This window comes from Scophthalmus maximus, chromosome 10 (assembly GCF_022379125.1).
Source record: "Scophthalmus maximus strain ysfricsl-2021 chromosome 10, ASM2237912v1, whole genome shotgun sequence".
Lineage (NCBI taxonomy): Eukaryota > Metazoa > Chordata > Actinopteri > Pleuronectiformes > Scophthalmidae > Scophthalmus > Scophthalmus maximus.
In genome coordinates, this window is record NC_061524.1 from 20569012 (window position 1) to 20587500 (window position 18489).

Below are 18489 nucleotides of genomic sequence, written 5' to 3' on the forward strand. Positions count from 1 at the left end.
CAGTAGAGGCAGTAGTAGATGTGGTACTGTAGCAGTAGCAGTAGCGGTAGTAGTGGTATGTAGTCGTGCTAAATGTAGTACTGTAGCTGTAGCTTTAGTACAAGTGCTAGCTGTGATGCTATAGCAATAGCAGTAGAAGTAGATGTACTACAGGTATTTTAACATTAGCAGTCGTAGAGGTTGTAGCAGTATACTGTAGTGGTAGAAATACAGGTATTGGTACTGTAGACATAGCAGTGGTGAAAGTACTAGTACTAGCAGTAGCAGTAGCAGCTGTGGTGACAGTTGCAGTAGTACCAGTAATAGATGTATCAGTAGGCCTACCAGAAGAAATTGTGTAGAAATAGTAGTAACATTATTGTCAGTAGTGTTTGTACAGTAGCAGTACGAGCTCCTATAGTAACTATTATAGGCAGTATCAGTGTCATTATTATGAGCAGTAGTAGTATCAGTCATGGTATGTTTAGTAAAAAGAGCAGTGGCAGTATCAGCTGCAGTATATGTAGTACCAGTAGTGATAAAACTAATGATACCCATAGACGTGGAAGTAGTATTCACGGTACAAGTTGTAACTACAGCGGTTACATTAGCAGTAGTAATCATCCCGTCTCACGGCCTCTCTCTCTCTCTCTCTGCTCTCAGATTTCCTGCGAGAGGACACTCCGGTCGGGACTAGTTTCCTGCGAGCAGCGGCGCACGACGACGACCAGGGGAGCAACGCGGCCATCACCTACTCGCTGTCCAATCAGAGGCCAGCGTACCTGCACATCAACCCCAGCACTGGGTGGATTTACGTCAACCACCCCATCTCACAGGTCAGAGGCCGTCCGACTGCCCCTTCGCACCCCAACGAGGTAATGTGTTCACAGCTGGGTCCCAAACCAAGGTCCAGTCAGGACACTGTACCAGGACACTAATATCCATAAGCCTGATCATAAGGCCTACTCCCAAAACTTGAACACGCCTCCCCACTGTCCAGATATATAAAAACACTGAAAAATATTAGAATTTTCTAAAATATCCTCACTTTCCAAAAAACATCCTTAATTTATGAATACCTTCTTTGTCCAAAATGTCCTCATTTACCAATGTACCTCCGAAGTATTTCAACCCTTTTTGGAAATATCCTCCCTTTCCAAAAAATTATCTAATCTTTTAAATATATCTTTCCAAAAGCTCTTTCTTTTATTGAAATTCATTGAAATCCCTTTTCCAAATATTTTGCCACTTTAAAAAACCATCTACACATTTCTTTAAACGTCCTTCCAAAATGTCCCCACTTAACGATAATGAGTAAACTTTCCTTAAACGTTTTTTTTGCTTTTAAAATATCCACTCGTGGCAAAAATGTCCATTTTCAAAAATATCCATAATATACAAATGTCCTCTTTGTTCAAATTTCATCTCGCCTGATGTGGAATTTGGGGGGAAGATGCTGACAATCGTATGACAAAGAAATATGACATTTTACAGCTTAACCATAAACTAAATATATAAAAAAAACAGCGATATGTCATATGTCATCACACAAACACATATTCATGTTTAATCCTCATGTCGCTGATAGAATCTGGGTATATAAATAAGGATGGAGGCAGAGAGCGGTGCTGTTTAATAACAGCCAACATGTTTGATATGCATCCACTGAGGGAGCGTCGCCGTGTGCGTGTGTTGTTGTGTGTGTTCACAGGATGTTGTGTCCTGTCGGTCTTGTACAGTACAGTGTGTGTTTGCGCAGCCCTCGGCGTCGTGTCTCCACGTTCAAATCCTCCCCTCCTATTGCTCACTCATCTCTGCTCCCCGCGGCCGTCGTCCTGCTTTCTGCCGCGTCGGCACAGTGTGTGTTTGCACGTGATAATGAACGCGGAGGATCCGCCGCTCCTCCGGGGCGGAGGAAGTGTTTCACACAGAAACATCCAGTTCTTTGTTTTTGGTTTTATCAAATGTTTTATTTATTTGTATTATAGCAAATAAAAACAGAATCCACAGCAAACAACAGCAGCGCAAAAAAACAAACAGTGAAAATCCTCACTGAACAAATAAGGGTCACAGCTGCACCTGAGTTACTGTACACGAGCAGTGAAGTGATATTTACATGCACCGCTTATGAATTATGAATGATGTACAGATGTACATGTGCATGTCATGACGGCACAGTCACGGGGTCACGAGGTCACATCTCCTGCTGCAGCAGCGACTCTGCTGTTTCCTGTGAGAGGAGCTGAACGTCGCCGTCTTAAAAGTTTAATGATCGTCACATTTCGGTTTTCTCCTCCGCACAAACGTCTCTGACTGTTCTTCTTCTTCTTCTGCGACTGTCGTCTCGTGTCTTCTTCTTCTGCGACTGTCGTCTCGTCTCTTCTTCTTCTTCTGCGACTGTCGTCTCGTCTCTTCTTCTTCTTCTGCGACTGTTGTCTCTTCTTCTTCTTCTGTGACTGTCGTCTCGTGTCTTCTTCTTCTGCGACTGTCGTCTCGTCTCTTCTTCTTCTTCTGCGACTGTCGTCTCGTCTCTTCTTCTTCTTCTGCGACTGTCGTCTCGTCTCTTCTTCTTCTTCTGCGACTGTCGTCTCGTCTCTTCTTCTTCTTCTTCTGCGACTGTCGTCTCGTCTCTTCTTCTTCTTCTGCGACTGTCGTCTCGTCTCTTCTTCTTCTTCTGCGACTGTCGTCTCGTCTCTTCTTCTTCTTCTGCGACTGTCGTCTCGTCTCTTCTTCTTCTTCTGCGACTGTCGTCTCGTCTCTTCTTCTTCTTCTGCGACTGTCGTCTCGTCTCTTCTTCTTCTTCTGCGACTGTCGTCTCGTCTCTTCTTCTTCTTCTGCGACTGTCGTCTCTTCTTCTTCTTCTTCTTCTGCGACTGTCGTCTCGTCTCTTCTTCTTCTTCTGCGACTGTTGTCTCGTGTCTTCTTCTTCTGTGACTGTCGTCTCGTCTCTTCTTCTTCTTCTGCGACTGTCGTCTCGTGTCTTCTTCTTCTGTGACTGTCGTCTCGTCTCTTCTTCTTCTTCTGCGACTGTCGTCTCTTCTTCTTCTTCTGCGACTGTCGTCTCGTCTCTTCTTCTTCTTCTGCGACTGTCGTCTCGTCTCTTCTTCTTCTGCGACTGTCGTCTCGTCTCTTCTTCTTCTTCTGCGACTGTCGTCTCGTCTCTTCTTCTTCTTCTGTGACTGTCGTCTCGTCTCTTCTTCTTCTTCTGTGACTGTCGTCTCGTCTCTTCTTCTTCTTCTGCGACTGTCGTCTCGTCTCTTCTTCTTCTTCTGCGACTGTCGTCTCGTCTCTTCTTCTTCTTCTGCGACTGTCGTCTCGTCTCTTCTTCTTCTGCGACTGTCGTCTCGTCTCTTCTTCTTCTGCGACTGTCGTCTCGTCTCTTCTTCTTCTTCTGCGACTGTTGTCTCGTGTCTTCTTCTTCTGTGACTGTCGTCTCGTCTCTTCTTCTTCTTCTGCGACTGTCGTCTCGTCTCTTCTTCTTCTTCTGCGACTGTTGTCTCGTGTCTTCTTCTTCTGTGACTGTCGTCTCGTCTCTTCTTCTTCTTCTGCGACTGTCGTCTCGTGTCTTCTTCTTCTGTGACTGTCGTCTCGTCTCTTCTTCTTCTTCTGCGACTGTCGTCTCGTCTCTTCTTCTTCTTCTGCGACTGTCGTCTCTTCTTCTTCTTCTGTGACTGTCGTCTCGTCTCTTCTTCTTCTTCTGTGACTGTCGTCTCGTCTCTTCTTCTTCTGCGACTGTCGTCTCGTCTCTTCTTCTTCTTCTGCGACTGTCGTCTCGTCTCTTCTTCTTCTTCTGCGACTGTCGTCTCGTCTCTTCTTCTTCATCTGCGACTGTCGTCTCGTCTCTTCTTCTTCTGCGACTGTCGTCTCGTCTCTTCTTCTTCTTCTGCGACTGTCGTCTCGTCTCTTCTTCTTCTTCTGCGACTGTCGTCTCGTCTCTTCTTCTTCTTCTGCGACTGTCGTCTCGTCTCTTCTTCTTCTTCTGCGACTGTCGTCTCGTCTCTTCTTCTTCTTCTGCGACTGTCGTCTCGTCTCTTCTTCTTCTTCTGCGACTGTCGTCTCGTCTCTTCTTCTTCTTCTGCGACTGTCGTCTCGTCTCTTCTTCTTCTGCGACTGTCGTCTCGTCTCTTCTTCTTCTGCGACTGTCGTCTCGTCTCTTCTTCTTCTGCGACTGTCGTCTCGTCTCTTCTTCTGCGACTGTCGTCTCGTCTCTTCTTCTTCTTCTGTGACTGTCGTCTCGTCTCTTCTTCTTCTTCTGCGACTGTCGTCTCGTCTCTTCTTCTTCTTCTGCGACTGTCGTCTCGTCTCTTCTTCTTCTTCTGCGACTGTCGTCTCGTCTCTTCTTCTTCTGTGACTGTCGTCTCGTCTCTTCTTCTTCTTCTGTGACTGTCGTCTCGTCTCTTCTTCTTCTTCTGCGACTGTCGTCTCGTCTCTTCTTCTTCTTCTGCGACTGTCGTCTCGTCTCTTCTTCTTCTTCTGCGACTGTCGTCTCGTCTCTTCTTCTTCTTCTGTGACTGTCGTCTCGTCTCTTCTTCTTCTGCGACTGTCGTCTCGTCTCTTCTTCTTCTTCTGCGACTGTTGTCTCGTGTCTTCTTCTTCTGTGACTGTCGTCTCGTCTCTTCTTCTTCTTCTGCGACTGTCGTCTCGTCTCTTCTTCTTCTTCTGCGACTGTCGTCTCGTCTCTTCTTCTCCTCTGCCTCCCACTGCCACTGATCTTTTAAATGACACATCATTCAATAATTTACTGAAGGCAGATCAACTCTTTATTCACTGTTTCTGAACGAGATCAACATTTCAACGTGTCCTTTTGTTTCTCCTCTGATTTTTATTCCGTCTGCATTTGTCAAAATGCTTCATGGTTCATTGAAATCAGATTTTGATGATTTAAAAAAAAGAACGAAGACAGAACCATTAAAGTTGTGGTAGAAAACATGACAAGTTCAATTTGCAAAAGTAAAACTTCATTAAATCCAGATTATGAGAAAAGTTCGGGAAGTCACGGGCAGAAAGAACGAACCTTGTTTTTTCATCTAAATCCAGGATCCATCCAACAAACAAACCGACATAGTCTCAAGAAGCTCCCCCAGCAGTTTGTGATCTACACATTGAGTGACGTTGTTTCCCTGCAGACGTCCAGGATCAGCCGGCAGATCGTGGCCTCGGACGGGGGGAACCGCAGCAGCTCCGTGGAGCTGACCGTCATCATCACCAACGTGCACAACCAGCCGCCGCACTGGGAGCAGACCGAGTACTGGGTCACCGTGCCGGAGAACACCGTCCGAGACGCCCAGATCGTGGTGAGTGGCGGGACGGGGAGGGAGATTCTGTCGAGAAAACGTTACCTCCTGGTCATAGTTTCTGCTAATATGATTCAGTTTGAACAAACAGCTTCAGCCTCTGACATGTTTTCTGTCTGTGGCGGTTTAAGAAAGAACCTGCTGCTCTAGCGTGATTTTTTTCATCAGAACGATGTTTAATAAAGATGGAAGTAGGGCTGGGCGATGTCGCCCATGAATAATATCGCGATATATTTTTGTTATATCGCAATGTTTTTTTAAATGGAGGCCGAGCTACGGGAAGAACGCTGCCCGGAGGTGGAAGTGGTCAGCTGGGAAGCTTCAATTCATTTCATACCTTCGGTTGATTTTTGCCAAAACAAAACTAATAGTTTTTCGAAAAAGGAAAACAACCTTCAAAGTAACGTAACCCAAAAATATATAATAATGCTGATTCGCGTCTCTGTAACGACTCGCTCGCTCTTACTGCTGCGCCATGCATGACTCATTGTATTCTTCTTCTCTGATCATTATGAGTAGATCTGAAAAGAGAGAGGGGTGGAGAGGAATATTTAAGCCTAGTCCTCCTTCACATCTGTGCAGAGCCTGAGGAGCCTCTTTCTTCTTCTTCCTCCTCTTCAGCTCTCCCACCCTCTCTCTCTCATCCCTCCCTCTCTCTCTCTCTCCCTCCCTCTCTCTCTCTCATCCCTCCATCCGTCCCTGTCAGTGTAAAGTGCTTCTAAACATTTTTCCGCTGAAAAAACAATCACCTTGTTTCACCTGACTGACACAACACACACAGACACACACAGACACACGGAGAGAGGGTTTGCCTTTATACCTCCGGTGATTTTTTCTCTCTCTCTCTCTCCCTCTTTTGATCCCTCCGTCCTAATTTGCTCTCTTTTCCTGAGCCGCTGGTTTTAGAAGGTGGAGGAGTTTTTTTACCCTCCGGCCGCTTGATTTCACGGAGGTTAGTGAATGTTGAAAAAGTGGTGGGGTGTGTGTGTGTGTGTGTGTGTGTGTGTGTGTGTGTAATCCTGTGTAATCCTGTGTAAGCTTGTGTGTGTTTACGAGTGTGAGCCTGTGCTGAATTTAATCTTTCCTCCGCCTCCTTTTCAACCTGACGTTATTACTAAAAAGACAAAAAATGATGATGATGATGATGATGATGATGATGGTGGTGGTGGTGATGGTGATTAGAGCTTGTCCTGCCAACAGCCCCCACTCTGTCAGAGGTGATTGACAGGAGAGAGAGGGATGATTACACCTGCTATCGCGGCGTCACAATGGACTGTGATCACCTGCGGAAAAACAGACGCATAATTATTATGTTTCATACAGAGATGGAGGGGGGGGGGGGGGGGCGATGGGAAAGGAGAGGAAGAAGACAGAAAAACTCCTCCAATTAATCAGTGTGATCCTTAATGAGACACTGATGGTAATTAGTGATTAGTCTGCTGAAGTGGGAAAATAAATCTGATATTTTCCAAGTTGTGGTGAATAATAATAATAATTCAAAAAAGTGGTCAAAATGGATGATAATGATTTGTCTACAGGAGCACGATCCCGGGCACTGCCGAGTTAAAAACTAAAATCATTCTGAGACTTGAAAACACGTATCTCAGTGAAAGTCCGAGATCATAGAAACACGATCCCTCTGAAAATGTTTTGGAGCTGCTGCCTGTCACTGTTTTCCTCTGGGTGTGTGTAGTCCTCCCAACATGCTGTGGCTATAAAAGACATGGGGGGGGGCTGAGAGGGTTTTGTTGTTGGAAGTGGCGGACAGCGATTTTCACTCAGCGTTCCTTCAACCCGCCGTGAGGAAACATGTTAAGTGTCATTGTGAGGGCAATTTTTTTTTTCTGCTTTAATGTTGCGAGGCTAACAGCTTCCCTCTGCTCCCAGTCTTTGTGCTGAGCTAGGCTAACAGTCTTTGTGCTAAGCTAGGCTAACAGTTTCCCTCCTCGACCCATTCTTTGTGCTAAGCTAGGCTAACAGTCTTTGTGCTAAGCTAGGCTAACAGTTTCCCTCCTTGACCCATTCTTTGTGCTAAGCTAGGCTAACAGTCTTTGTGCTAAGCTATGCTAACAGTTTCCCTCTTCCCCAGGTCTTTGTGCTAAGCTAGGCTAACAGTTTTCTTTTGCTCCCGGTTTTTGTGCTGAGCTAGGCTCACCATGTCCGCAACGTAAAGGGGGTGAAAAGATTTTACACTTTCTGCGTAAACACGTCCTCACTCACGTCTCACACTCACGGCGGTGACGGATAGACTCGCTCTGCATCCTCATCTTCGTCAGGGCTGCGTCGTGTATCCTGCAGCCAGAAATTAACGCTAACGCTTCCGCAACATGCAATACGCACATGAACAGTAGGGGCAGTGCAGAGGCAGGTACTAGACCACATCAATTAAAAAAAAACAACATTCCGGGAGCTCTGGTTGTGGTGGAGTTGTAGAGACGCAACGCGATAAGATATCGCAACATGATTGGTTGTACAGTAGGGTTGTATTTCTGATTCCTCTGACAGTGGTAGATATTAAAATGTGGCGTTGACGTCATAAAGATTCATTAATCATGTGTTTTTGAAACCAGTATGTTCTCCATTAATCTTCTTCAACAAACCCTAACCCCATAGAGTTTATAGACAGCATTAACATAAGTACAAAATCATGGAAAATAAACGGAATGTTACGTCGACTGTCCGCCATCTTCAGAATTCCAGGAGAAAACGTGAGACCACGCATGCGCAAGCGGTGAAACGATGAACGACCTCATTCTTATCTCCATTCCAGTGTGAGCATGTTCTTTTCATTTATAGACTGTGAATCCTGAAGTTCTCTGCAGTCAGAGTTCTGTGGCGCCCCTAGTGGAATAATACTCCAGTAACACTGGCAGTACACACAGCGAGTATGTGAACAGTCGCGCGTTGTCTACGCGAACATGTGACTGCAAAAAAAGGGAGTTTATCTCAGACCTCAGGCATCAAGAACTTTTCAAATCCACTGATGAGTTTTCTCCGTTAAATCACACTTAATTAACTCACCTCTCTCTCTCCCTTACACACTTTTTCTGTAAACGTGCCACATAAATAATACCAAGAGGGGCATTAATTAACGTAAACCACAACGAACGCGTGTGAAATAGAAAGAAGCTCCGGTTCAACGGGGAGATGCAGCAGCGACGCCTCGTCTGTCATCGCCTGAATGAATCCCAGGATTTTATTTTAGAAAAAGCTCCGCTTGTGTGTTCTGACAGTCGTAGTGAAGGTGCAGGGATCACAGAAGTGTGTGTGTGTGTGTGTGTGTGTGTGTGTGTGTGTTAAAGTGAGGTGATTTCGCTCAGCTATGGAAAACACAATCATTCTCAAAGTTGAAGCTGTGTGGACAGGAAGGACAAGAACCTTAAAAGCTATCAAACACACACACACACACACTCTCTCTCTCTCTCTCTCTCTCTCTCTCTCTTTTTCTAAGGTCGTCTTAATCTACTGCCAAGAGAATAACAAACATGAGTCTTAAAAGCTCCACTGCTGTTGGACGTACACACACACACACACACACACACACACACACACACACGGTCGTGAGTGTTGGAAGCGGCGCCTCGTGTCCATAGATGGTCTGGCTCTCTGAAACGACAGATTCTTTGAAACGTGCTCGTGTGTCTCCGGACGTCATCTTCCAGACGGGTGTTTTGGTTTGTGGATCTAAAAAAAAGGCCCGGAGCCGTCGGGGGAGAAAAAAGGAAAGAACGAGCTCCGTGTCGACGCGGAGCAGCTGTGTGACGACGTGACGTCATCTGCTCTGGCTTCGCTCTCTGATGGATTATGAATCTCACTGTCCGTTCTCCACGGCCAGTGAATAAAATCCAGAATCCACCAACTTAAGACGTATGAACTCCCTCTGTCTCTCTCCCTCCCATCAGACCGTCAAGGCGACGTCGCCGCTCGGTGACCCCCGGGTGACCTACAACCTGGAGGAGGGTCAGGTGCCGGAGACCAACATGCCGGTGCGGTTCTACATCAAGCCCAAGCGGGCGGACGGCTCGGCGTCCATCCTGGTGGCCGAGAACCTCGACTACGAGGCGACGCGCTTCTTCACGCTCCGCGTGCGGGTGCAGAACGTCGCCGCCGTGCCGCTCGCCTCCTTCACCACCGTCTACGTCAACGTGACGGGTGAGAGACGAGGGGGAGGAGCCTCTTCTGCTCTTTACCCTTTCTTTGTGTTGGGAGTTTTTTTTTCATGTTGAGAGTCGACTGCTCACCTGCAGGAAACGCAGAATATTCAAATCCGCTAGATCACGGTGTTTATTTGGATCAATAAACAGTATGTAACAGTAACTTACATGATGACGTCTCTTCTGGGTCATATTCATACTCGCATACTTGTTCTTCTTCTACTTACAGATTGAATCGTTTACGTTCATGCATGGCGCGTCACGTTACATATCGCCGCCACAATGAATTCTGGGTCTATTTCTACTTTCCTTTTACATAGGAAGCTCCAGTGTGTCCTCTGCTAAAGGACATAGGAAAGGAAGCACTGAAGCTCCTTTCCTGAGCATTTAGAGAATCCTTATCATGGCTGCTGAGGAAACACTTCTGGGGTCACTTCAATTTAGGGAAAATTTCCCGAGCAAATTTGACAATTCGACCGTATGCTTTGTGATCACATCGCACAAGACTCCTGAATGTGTCCCGAACAAATGAGGCGATCAATGAGCGAGTGAGTGAACGGGAAGATTAACTTAAAACAGCAGCAGTCTGTAGAACAATCCCACTCCTTATTGGAAACAAGCGACCGGAGAGTCACAGGAAGTCGCCAACAACAAGGAAACCGAGGGGGAAAGGGAATAATGAAGAGGTCACATCACATGTTTGTCTCCGGTGGTGAAATAATAAGAAACGAGGAGACGGCAGCAGCAGCTGGTGGTGGTGGTGTGAGCGGGTGGAGAGCGGGAAACGAGCGGGAAAACACTTCCTGACTTTGATTGGCTTTGAACAGACCCACATCGGACGCTGTAATTGGCTTAGCGGAGCTTGAAAAGTGAGCTGACAAGCTGCCTTGTGGCGTTTGGAGGACAATTCCTTCACTAATAACTCAGTTTTGGTTCAGCGACGGGAGATGCTCGGTCCAGACCGACGGACTCCAGGTTCTGTTCCTCACTTTCCTTTACTGCTGTAAATGTTACCAAAGACGCACCAACTGTCTTTTTCTTTCTGTCTTTGTTTCCTTTGTGCGTCTGTTTATTTTTCTCGCTGGCGCTTCCTTTTTCTTTTCTCTCAGTTTTTAATCCGGTTTAATCAGCTTTCATGGACGTGTCAGACTCGTTGTGTTCTCCTGCCAGATCCCACCACAACAACGACAACAACCACAGAAAAAGATACATTTAGACAAAACTAAGACCACTCTAATTTCCGCTCTTCCCTCTTTCCGTCTGCAGACGTGAACGACAACGTTCCTTTCTTCCTGTCGTCCACGTACGAGGCCACGGTGCCCGAGGGAGCCGAGGTCGGCGCGTCGGTGGCTCAGGTGTCGGCCACAGATCTGGACTCTGGTCAGCACGGGATGGTGAGAAACACCTGCGCTGGTTATTGGTCAACTTCCTCCTCCTCCTCTTCTTCAGCTTCACCCTGTCCTCCTCCTCCTCAGGTCCACTACGTGATCCTCCGGGACGAGAGCGGCGACTCGCAGCTCTTCAGCATCGACTCGCGCAGCGGCGTCATCGCCACCCGCGCCTCGTTCGACCGCGAGCAGAAAGCTTCGTACCTGATCGAGGTGCAGTCGCAGGACGGCTCCGAGTCGGCGCGGCCGGGCCAACAGGGACAGCCCAACACCGGTAACACACACGCACACAGTCAGTCAATAACAACGTTGATTCGATAAGAATGACAAATGATATGATGAGTCTCTTCATGCTTTCATCTCAGACACGGCGTACGTCAGGATCTTCGTCACCGACGTCAACGACAACGCGCCGGCGTTCGCCCGGCCGGTGTACGAGGTGAGCGTGGCGGAGGACGAGGAGGTCGGCTTCGTCCTCATCACCGTCACCGCCAACGACGAGGATGAAGGTGAGTCTTTCCCCCTCTCCTCTTCTTCTCTGGATCGGTCGTCCAGTTTCTTCTTCTCCTTATTAAAAAATGTTTTCTGTCCTCATCTTCCGACGGTCGTCACTGTGACGAAGTTTGTTTTTTCACCTTTCTCCCAATCATCCTCTGCTCTAGTCTGTTATTATCTCGTCATTACTTCCTCTCCTCGTTCCATTCTCCTCTTGTTTCCTCTTGTCTCCTACTTTCCCATCTTCTCCTCCTCCTGTCCTTACTTCTCCTCTCCTTTCCTCTCTTTTTTCGGTTCCTCCCCGTCTTTCCTTTCTTCTCCTCTCTGCACATTTCTCCCATCATCCTCTACTCTATTCTCCTCAGTTATTTTCTTCAATTTTTTTGTTGTCTCCTGCTCGTTTCCTCTTTGTTTCCTCTCCTAGTTCCTCTCCTCACTTCTTCTCCTCTCCTCCTTATTTCCTCTCCTAGTTCCTCTCCTCTTCTCCTGTTTTTTACTCTTCTTGTTTCCTCTCCTAGTTCTTCTCCTCACTTCCTCTCCTCTCTTCCGTTCTTTCCTCTCCTATTTCCTCTCCTCACTTCCTCTCCTATTTCCTCTCCTCACTTCCTCTCCTAGTTTCTCTCCTCACTTCCTCTCCACTCCTCATGTTCTTTACTCTTCTTGTTTCCTCTCCTAGTTCCTCTCCTCACGTCCTCTCCACTCCTCATGTTCTTTACTCTTTTTGTTTCCTCTCCTAGTTCTCTCCTCACTTCCTCTCCTCTCCTCATGTTCTTTACTCTTCTTGTTTCCTCTCCTAGTTTCTCTCCTCACTTCCTCTCCTCTCCTCCTGTTCTTTTCTCGTCTTGTTTCCTCTCCTCACTTCCTCTCCTCTCCTCCTGTTCTTTACTCTTCTTGTTTCCTCTCCTAGTTCCTCTCCTCACTTCCTCTCCTCTCCTCCTGTTCTTTACTCTTCTTGTTTCCTCTCCTAGTTTCTCTCCTCACTTCCTCTCCTCTCCTCATGTTCTTTACTCTTCTTGTTTCCTCTCCTAGTTCCTCTCCTCACTTCCTCTCCTCTCCTCCTGTTCTTTACTCTTCTTATTTCCTCTCCTCACTTCCTCTCCTCTCCTCCTGTTCTTTTCTCGTCTTGTTTCCTCTCCTAGTTCCTCTCCTCTCCTCCTGTTCTTTACTCTTCTTATTTCCTCTCCTCACTTCCTCTCCTCTCCTCCTGTTCTTTACTCTTCTTATTTCCTCTCCTCACTTCCTCTCCTCTCCTCCTGTTCTTTTCTCGTCTTGTTTCCTCTCCTAGTTCCTCTCCTCTCCTCCTGTTCTTTACTCTTCTTATTTCCTCTCCTCACTTCCTCTCCTCTCCTCCTTATTTCCTCTCCTCACTTCCTCTCCTCTCCTCATGTTCTTTACTCTTCTTGTTTCCTCTCCTAGTTCTCTCCTCACTTCCTCTCCTCTCCTCCTGTTCTTTACTCTTCTTATTTCCTCTCCTCACTTCCTCTCCTCTCCTCCTGTTTTTTACTCGTCTTGTTTCCTCTCCTCACTTCCTCTCCTCTCCTCACTTCCTCTCCTCTCCTCCTGTTCTTTTCTCGTCTTGTTTCCTCTCCTAGTTCCTCTCCTCTCCTCCTGTTCTTTACTCTTCTTATTTCCTCTCCTCACTTCCTCTCCTCTCCTCATGTTCTTTACTCTTCTTGTTTCCTCTCCTAGTTCTCTCCTCACTTCCTCTCCTCTCCTCCTGTTCTTTACTCTTCTTATTTCCTCTCCTCACTTCCTCTCCTCTCCTCCTGTTTTTTACTCGTCTTGTTTCCTCTCCTCACTTCCTCTCCTCTCCTCCTTATTTCCTCTCCTCACTTCCTCTCCTCTCCTCACTTCCTCTCCTCTCCTCCTGTTCTTTTCTCGTCTTGTTTCCTCTCCTAGTTCCTCTCCTCTCCTCCTGTTCTTTACTCTTCTTATTTCCTCTCCTCACTTCCTCTCCTCTCCTCCTGTTCTTTTCTCGTCTTGTTTCCTCTCCTAGTTCCTCTCCTCTCCTCCTGTTCTTTACTCTTCTTATTTCCTCTCCTCACTTCCTCTCCTCTCCTCCTGTTCTTTACTCGTCTTGTTTCCTCTCCTCACTTCCTCTCCTCTCCTCCTTATTTCCTCTCCTCACTTCCTCTCCTCTCCTCACTTCCTCTCCTCTCCTCACTTCCTCTCCTCCTGTTCTTTACTCGTCTTGTTTCCTCTCCTCACTTCCTCTCCTCTCCTCCTGTCCTCTCCTCCTTATTTCCTCTCCTCTCCTCCTGTTCTTTTCTCGTCTTGTTTCCTCTCCTAGTTCCTCTCCTCTCCTCCTGTTTTTTACTCGTCTTGTTTCCTCTCCTCACTTCCTCTCCTCTCCTCCTTATTTCCTCTCCTCACTTCCTCTCCTCTCCTCCTGTCCTCTCCTCCTTATTTCCTCTCCTCACTTCCTCTCCTCCTGTTCTTTACTCGTCTTGTTTCCTCTCCTCACTTCCTCTCCTCTCCTCCTGTCCTCTCCTCCTTATTTCCTCTCCTCACTTCCTCTCCTCCTGTTCTTTACTCGTCTTGTTTCCTCTCCTCACTTCCTCTCCTCTCCTCCTGTCCTCTCCTCCTTATTTCCTCTCCTCTCCTCCTGTTCTTTACTCGTCTTGTTTCCTCTCCTCACTTCCTCTCCTCTCCTCCTGTCCTCTCCTCCTTATTTCCTCTCCTCTCCTCCTGTTTTTTACTCGTCTTGTTTCCTCTCCTCACTTCCTCTCCTCTCCTCCTTATTTCCTCTCCTCACTTCCTCTCCTCTCCTCACTTCCTCTCCTCTCCTCCTGTTCTTTACTCTTCTTATTTCCTCTCCTCACTTCCTCTCCTCTCCTCCTGTTCTTTTCTCGTCTTGTTTCCTCTCCTAGTTCCTCTCCTCTCCTCCTGTTCTTTACTCTTCTTATTTCCTCTCCTCACTTCCTCTCCTCTCCTCCTGTTCTTTACTCGTCTTGTTTCCTCTCCTAGTTCCTCTCCTCTCCTCCTGTTCTTTACTCTTCTTGTTTCCTCTCCTAGTTCTCTCCTCACTTCCTCTCCTCTCCTCCTGTTCTTTACTCTTCTTGTTTCCTCTCCTCACTTCCTCTCCTCTCCTCCTTATTTCCTCTCCTCACTTCCTCTCCTCTCCTCACTTCCTCTCCTCTCCTCCTGTTCTTTACTCTTCTTATTTCCTCTCCTCACTTCCTCTCCTCTCCTCCTGTTCTTTTCTCGTCTTGTTTCCTCTCCTAGTTCCTCTCCTCTCCTCCTGTTCTTTTCTCGTCTTGTTTCCTCTCCTAGTTCCTCTCCTCTCCTCCTGTTCTTTACTCTTCTTATTTCCTCTCCTCACTTCCTCTCCTCTCCTCATGTTCTTTACTCTTCTTGTTTCCTCTCCTAGTTCTCTCCTCACTTCCTCTCCTCTCCTCCTGTTCTTTACTCTTCTTATTTCCTCTCCTCACTTCCTCTCCTCTCCTCCTGTTTTTTACTCGTCTTGTTTCCTCTCCTCACTTCCTCTCCTCTCCTCCTTATTTCCTCTCCTCACTTCCTCTCCTCTCCTCACTTCCTCTCCTCTCCTCCTGTTCTTTTCTCGTCTTGTTTCCTCTCCTAGTTCCTCTCCTCTCCTCCTGTTCTTTACTCTTCTTATTTCCTCTCCTCACTTCCTCTCCTCTCCTCCTGTTCTTTACTCGTCTTGTTTCCTCTCCTCACTTCCTCTCCTCTCCTCCTTATTTCCTCTCCTCACTTCCTCTCCTCTCCTCACTTCCTCTCCTCTCCTCACTTCCTCTCCTCCTGTTCTTTACTCGTCTTGTTTCCTCTCCTCACTTCCTCTCCTCTCCTCCTTATTTCCTCTCCTCTCCTCCTGTTCTTTTCTCGTCTTGTTTCCTCTCCTAGTTCCTCTCCTCTCCTCCTGTTTTTTACTCGTCTTGTTTCCTCTCCTCACTTCCTCTCCTCTCCTCCTTATTTCCTCTCCTCACTTCCTCTCCTCTCCTCCTGTCCTCTCCTCCTTATTTCCTCTCCTCACTTCCTCTCCTCCTGTTCTTTACTCGTCTTGTTTCCTCTCCTCACTTCCTCTCCTCTCCTCCTGTCCTCTCCTCCTTATTTCCTCTCCTCACTTCCTCTCCTCCTGTTCTTTACTCGTCTTGTTTCCTCTCCTCACTTCCTCTCCTCTCCTCCTGTCCTCTCCTCCTTATTTCCTCTCCTCTCCTCCTGTTCTTTACTCGTCTTGTTTCCTCTCCTCACTTCCTCTCCTCTCCTCCTGTCCTCTCCTCCTTATTTCCTCTCCTCTCCTCCTGTTTTTTACTCGTCTTGTTTCCTCTCCTCACTTCCTCTCCTCTCCTCCTTATTTCCTCTCCTCACTTCCTCTCCTCTCCTCACTTCCTCTCCTCTCCTCCTGTTCTTTACTCTTCTTATTTCCTCTCCTCACTTCCTCTCCTCTCCTCCTGTTCTTTTCTCGTCTTGTTTCCTCTCCTAGTTCCTCTCCTCTCCTCCTGTTCTTTACTCTTCTTATTTCCTCTCCTCACTTCCTCTCCTCTCCTCCTGTTCTTTACTCGTCTTGTTTCCTCTCCTAGTTCCTCTCCTCTCCTCCTGTTCTTTACTCTTCTTGTTTCCTCTCCTAGTTCTCTCCTCACTTCCTCTCCTCTCCTCCTGTTCTTTACTCTTCTTATTTCCTCTCCTCACTTCCTCTCCTCTCCTCCTTATTTCCTCTCCTCACTTCCTCTCCTCTCCTCATGTTCTTTACTCTTCTTGTTTCCTCTCCTAGTTCTCTCCTCACTTCCTCTCCTCTCCTCCTGTTCTTTACTCTTCTTATTTCCTCTCCTCACTTCCTCTCCTCTCCTCCTGTTTTTTACTCGTCTTGTTTCCTCTCCTCACTTCCTCTCCTCTCCTCCTTATTTCCTCTCCTCACTTCCTCTCCTCTCCTCACTTCCTCTCCTCCTTATTTCCTCTCCTCACTTCCTCTCCTCCTGTTCTTTACTCGTCTTGTTTCCTCTCCTCACTTCCTCTCCTCTCCTCCTGTCCTCTCCTCCTTATTTCCTCTCCTCTCCTCCTGTTCTTTTCTCGTCTTGTTTCCTCTCCTAGTTCCTCTCCTCTCCTCCTGTTTTTTACTCGTCTTGTTTCCTCTCCTCACTTCCTCTCCTCTCCTCCTTATTTCCTCTCCTCACTTCCTCTCCTCTCCTCACTTCCTCTCCTCTCCTCCTGTTCTTTACTCTTCTTATTTCCTCTCCTCACTTCCTCTGCTCTCCTCCTGTTCTTTTCTCGTCTTGTTTCCTCTCCTAGTTCCTCTCCTCTCCTCCTGTTCTTTACTCGTCTTGTTTCCTCTCCTAGTTCCTCTCCTCTCCTCCTGTTCTTTACTCTTCTTGTTTCCTCTCCTAGTTCTCTCCTCACTTCCTCTCCTCTCCTCCTGTTCTTTACTCTTCTTATTTCCTCTCCTCACTTCCTCTCCTCTCCTCCTTATTTCCTCTCCTCACTTCCTCTCCTCTCCTCATGTTCTTTACTCTTCTTGTTTCCTCTCCTAGTTCTCTCCTCACTTCCTCTCCTCTCCTCCTGTTCTTTACTCTTCTTATTTCCTCTCCTCACTTCCTCTCCTCTCCTCCTGTTTTTTACTCGTCTTGTTTCCTCTCCTCACTTCCTCTCCTCTCCTCCTTATTTCCTCTCCTCACTTCCTCTCCTCTCCTCACTTCCTCTCCTCTCCTCCTGTTCTTTTCTCGTCTTGTTTCCTCTCCTAGTTCCTCTCCTCTCCTCCTGTTCTTTACTCTTCTTATTTCCTCTCCTCACTTCCTCTCCTCTCCTCATGTTCTTTACTCTTCTTGTTTCCTCTCCTAGTTCTCTCCTCACTTCCTCTCCTCTCCTCCTGTTCTTTACTCTTCTTATTTCCTCTCCTCACTTCCTCTCCTCTCCTCCTGTTCTTTTCTCGTCTTGTTTCCTCTCCTAGTTCCTCTCCTCTCCTCCTGTTCTTTACTCTTCTTATTTCCTCTCCTCACTTCCTCTCCTCTCCTCCTGTTCTTTACTCGTCTTGTTTCCTCTCCTCACTTCCTCTCCTCTCCTCCTTATTTCCTCTCCTCACTTCCTCTCCTCCTGTTCTTTACTCGTCTTGTTTCCTCTCCTCACTTCCTCTCCTCTCCTCCTGTCCTCTCCTCCTTATTTCCTCTCCTCTCCTCCTGTTCTTTTCTCGTCTTGTTTCCTCTCCTAGTTCCTCTCCTCTCCTCCTGTTTTTTACTCGTCTTGTTTCCTCTCCTCACTTCCTCTCCTCTCCTCCTTATTTCCTCTCCTCACTTCCTCTCCTCTCCTCACTTCCTCTCCTCTCCTCCTGTTCTTTTCTCGTCTTGTTTCCTCTCCTAGTTCCTCTCCTCTCCTCCTGTTCTTTACTCGTCTTGTTCCTCCTCTCTCCTCTTCCTTCTTGTTTCCTGCCCTCTCCTAATTTTTTGTTTCCTCCCCGTCTTCCCTGTCTCCTCCTCTCTCTCCCCCCGTCCACTCTCTCGTCGTCTCCTCTCGCTGTCTGTCGCAGCTCGTTAGCAAGGCGCTGCTGCTCCCTTGAGTTTGACAGTTTTGATGTTTTTCTATTTGTGTTTGTCCCTCGTTCCTCTTCTTCCTCCTCTTCCTCCTCTTCCTTCTCCTCTGCTCTGAACCAACAAACAGCAAGAGGCAAAAAAACTAACAGAAATCAACAAAACCAGTGCCCCCCCTTCCCCATTCCCTCTCTCTTAATGACGACTGTTGGCGTCGAGTTGCAGCCTCTGGGATTTTCTTTGTGACGTCTGATTATTTATCTTTTTCTTCTTCTGTTTTAATCTTTAACCTTTATTTTTCCTTCCTCCCACGTTCATTCAGTCTGACGCTCGGCTTCAGATCCTTCTCTCTGATTCCCTCTCGATATCCCCCCAGACTCCCACCCGTCAGCCTCGTTACTCCCAAAACTTTCTCTGGCAGTTTTTGATGCAGTTTCCGAAACGATCCGTTTCTCGGTTGAGAACGGACACGAGAGGCAGAAATAGCAAACAATTAGATGGAATAAATTCTGTTCCAGCCAGGGTCTGAGAAGGTTTTGTTTTTGTGGAGGGAGAGTTGTCGTGTGATTGTGACACTCGGCAATAAAAGACTTGATAAATGTCACAAAAGACTCACAGACTTGTCATGTGGCTTATGGATAAGTCGGAATCAGAAATTTTTTTTTACTTCCTGATTAGAGCCTGACCGATATATCGGTTTGCAGAT

At 47.2% G+C, this 18489-nt stretch overlaps 1 protein-coding gene across 1 annotated transcript in view; it reads left to right on the forward strand.

Moving 5' to 3' along the window:
- Positions 1–18489, forward strand: part of si:dkey-22o22.2 (neural-cadherin) — a 107293-nt gene that overhangs the window by 60619 nt on the left and 28185 nt on the right. The window contains exons 11-16 of the mRNA XM_035607513.2: positions 643–815; positions 5106–5273; positions 9176–9425; positions 10694–10821; positions 10903–11089; positions 11181–11324. Coding sequence (XP_035463406.2) covers positions 643–815; positions 5106–5273; positions 9176–9425; positions 10694–10821; positions 10903–11089; positions 11181–11324 — 1050 coding nt within the window. The remainder of the gene's footprint in view (positions 1–642; positions 816–5105; positions 5274–9175; positions 9426–10693; positions 10822–10902; positions 11090–11180; positions 11325–18489) is intronic.